The 3707-nt window shown below is 45.0% G+C and overlaps 1 protein-coding gene across 2 annotated transcripts in view; it reads left to right on the top strand.

The window, feature by feature from the left end:
- Ccdc25 (coiled-coil domain containing 25) overlaps positions 1–3128 on the top strand; it is a 25219-nt gene extending 22091 nt beyond the window's left edge. For both annotated transcript variants that reach the window (XM_005355502.2, XM_013349273.2), the window contains exon 9: positions 1740–3128. In XM_005355502.2, the coding sequence (XP_005355559.1) occupies positions 1740–1769 (30 nt within the window). In that variant the 3' untranslated portion in view covers positions 1770–3128. The remainder of the gene's footprint in view (positions 1–1739) is intronic.
- Positions 3129–3707: the final 579 nt, after the last annotated feature.

Here is a 3707-nt window from a genome sequence, read left to right as displayed (position 1 = left end):
AGATGCTCTCTTTTTTCCATTGTATACTTTTAGCTCCTTTATCGAAAATCAGGTGTTCATAGGTTTGTGGGTTAAAGTCAGGGTCTTCTATTCCTGAGCTAGATTTTCATCTGAGCTTTTAGTCTTCTATTTAGCATAACCTCTTTTATCTGTCACTTTTGTCCTTTTTGGTTTGGGCTTGGGGGCGTAGACTGTTGCTGTTACAGTCCTCTTGCCTATCAGTTTATCACTGGGTGACAAGAGGTGTAGCTTTGAAGCTGAATCATTTAGGAACTGGGGAATCTGAAATGTAATAGTTGACCAAGGAAAGTCCTAGACCACAGACATATAGTTAAGCATTCCTGTGGTCCCAGAATACCTGCCCTTGGGCAGCAGGAGCTCTGCACACATCTAATACATAGCCCTGGAGGGACTTGGCACCCTTACCTCCCAGGCAGTCTTGCTGACGGGGAAGCTGACATTTGAAGATGCACACTGACTCTTCCCAGTGTCTGATGCTGCTCTTGAAGTCCAGAACTCTGAGGCAGTCAGTCCTGGTACCCAGACAAAACACAAACAGATGAGCCAGCTTTCCTGAGGCTCTGATTCCTGTGCTAATAAAGGAGAAGCTCCAGGCAGAGCATTTAAAGAGTTTGCTGCTTCCAGAGGACCTGGGCTCTGTTCCTGGCACCCTCATGACGGCTCACAACCTCTTAAAACTCCAGTTCCAAGGGATCTAGTGCCCTCTTCTGACTTCCCAAGGGTTTCTGCGTGCGTGTGGTACATGCACACACACTCTAAAATATTTTTTTAAGAAGGGGGAAGAGGAACAACACAGAGATGCTGGCTAAAACCAGCCTTTATAAAAACCACCATTTTCTACCGTCACCTAATATTTTCCTACCATTTCCAGCCAGGGACCTTAAAGAGAATCTACACTGTGCCTCTGGCTCTTGGCAGTATTGCTGTTAGGCAGTAAGAGATAGACATTGAAGCCAGTGCAGTGGCCAGTGCTGCCGATGAAAGGGGGCTGGGGCTGCACCTTTGTGTGGCCTGTGGGACTTAATCAGCCCATTGCCTGTACACTGTCGTGTATAAGAGACCTAACTGATAGCTCGATTACTAGCCTTTGCTTGGCTTAAGGACTTTACCTACTAAAAAGGAGGAAAAATAATCAGCTATCTTGTGAAATCAGAAATCTATGAAAACCATGAGGTTCAAAATACTGGGGTTTAGGGCAGAATTTTTTTTTTTACTTTTATTTAGTTTTTTGCATATGGCAGTGTTGTTGGCTTAAGGAATCAAGATACTGTTGATTAGCATACTTGTTGAGGATTGGTCCTTTTCTAAATTGTGGTGTGACATGAGCTGTGTTCAGAGAGTTAAGTCACTCCAGGGAAACAGGTTCCCTAGCCCACATCTCAGTTCCCCCCCTTTTTAAAATTGAGAATCCATGCGAAATGCTTAGCTATTTCCTCCCCTTCTTCACCCTCATCCCACCCTCTACGAGTTGGAGTGGGCTTCCGTCCTTGGTAACTTGGGGGTTGGTAACGAGCATGTTGTAGGCTGTGGCTACTCTCCCTGGTCGTTCCAAGAGCCGATGACAAGGGGGCAGTGGTGAGTTTGGTCATCTTCCTGCTACTCCCTGAACCCCGAGATGAGGACTAAGAAGAGGGGTGGTGGGTTAGCTTGCTAGTAAACGTAAGATACCGACTGACCATCTTCAAGGCCTTCATCCTCTCCCTTTTTGTCCCCCGCAGGATGGTAACGACTCTGATGAGTTCATGTGAGCTGAGCAAAGGACCCTGGGAAGAAATGAATGTGCAGACCATTACAGCTCTTTTGATTGCATCTATATTCTGAATTACAGAAACCAACCAACCAAAATTCTACCTTCATTCTACCTAGACATCATTCATTTTGGACCTTTTTTTAAGTCGTTCCTTTTGCCGATATAAAGAACAGATGTATAATATAGTTGAAGAGAACTTACAACTTTAGGAAAAGAAAACTATTTTTGGCAGGACACACGTCAGTACCTCGTGAGGGCTGGCTGCCTTTGTTCTTGAGCTAGACATTCGAGCAGACCAACTCTGGAAAGTGTTTCTATAGCTGTGGTCTGGAAACAGATGTCGCAAAATGCGTTCCCTATTTCTAAAATATCTCTTGCTTCCATTAGACTGCCGGTGGCTTCCTCGGGTCAGCACCCCTGATGTCCATTTCCTGATTAAAAGAAGGGCATATGAGTTTTGAAGACACCCAGTCCTTAAGAGTTGGATTTCAATATTGACAGGTTCTCTCTAGTTGATCTCAGCGTAGCTAGCCCAGCTCTTAGCTCACCCTCAAGGTGAGGGCCCCCATCCTAGCATCGTGGTTACATAACTGATCTTAACTAACTTTAGGAACTTGTTACCTGAACCTCAAGTGACCCCAAGCCACTGATGTGATAACCAGGCTCTGCCGTCTTTTCTCTGTGTGGAGAGGGACAGGATGGGGTGCTCTGCCAGCAGTGTGAGTGACAGTTTGCCTCATTTTTCTTGACTGTATCATGAAACAAAAGTCCACAGCGGATTGTGAGTTTTAGAAAGAATCAAGCAGTTTCCTAGTGAGCAAGTCATCTATCTCCTCACTTTGAACTAATATTTATTTTGAATTGTAACCACAAAGTTGTAGGCTTGGTGACTTCATGTGGAGCATTGGTACTGGTCTAAGCCACCTGCTGTTGATACATTTTATTATAGTGTTTAAGGGAACTCCTGGAGAGACCCAGCAAACCAGTGAGAGAGAAGAGAGAGCAAAGCCTGCAGGGGAGTGATGTACAGATCATATTTAAATATGATCATACCGCACAGTGCCCACAGCACTGGGCTGCTGAGCCAGCAGAAACAATTTCTTCAGCAAATGTACCGTCATCACTGAAGTATGAGCAGAACCAGAAGACTGATGATGCGTGTTACTCCAAGTTGAGCATGAGTTGAACTGGAAAAATTCCCTGAAGCATAACTCATTAGCCAGATTTGAAGGGGTGTGGGAGCCAACACCAGAGGGTATGTGTGTGTGTGTCTGTGTGTGTGTGTGTGTGATATTTAGACTGGAATTCTGTGATTTTAAAAAATTATAATAAAGTATCATTTTTATCAGAAAGGACATTGATACATGAATTCTTGGAACTTGTTTTTTATTTTTTTTTTTTAAAAAAAAAAGAGAGCAGCCCACCTCCAAGCTGGTTTGAGGCTAATTGTGCTGTAAAAAAAACTCCATTACTGTAGGTTCCTTGTGTGAACTCAAGGTCTTGTGCTTTCGAGGTAAGTCCTGGACCACAGCCCTACCCCCTCAGGCTCTGCTGTGGGACCTGCAAGGGTGACCTCCTTTCTCAGATCTGAGCAGGAGCAAGTGTGAACCGGTGGCGGGGCTGCCCAGTCCCGCAGCCCTCCTGCCAAATCCCTGTAGACATCCGGTTAATGTTTCAGCTCCTTGACACCTCATTGGGAGCTTTGCTGCCACCATTGCCTGTGTCCACTCTGCATTTGCAGAGCCTTGAACACACAAAGGGGAAAAAGATCTCTTCAATGTCAGGTCTAGATTCTAAGTAGTTCAAAACTCCACTTACACGGGCTCAACATAGCTGGAACTCTCCAGAGTGCTCAGAGTTGAATGCTTAGCTTCCACCCTTTAGCTCTTCTATGCTGATTGTCCCTCTCCTCTTTACCACTATTTTGTTTTTCCAG

The sequence above is a fragment of the Microtus ochrogaster genome, chromosome 17 (genome assembly GCF_000317375.1).
Source record: "Microtus ochrogaster isolate Prairie Vole_2 chromosome 17, MicOch1.0, whole genome shotgun sequence".
NCBI classification, from domain to species: domain Eukaryota; kingdom Metazoa; phylum Chordata; class Mammalia; order Rodentia; family Cricetidae; genus Microtus; species Microtus ochrogaster.
This window is presented reverse-complemented; position numbering and strand designations above follow the sequence as displayed.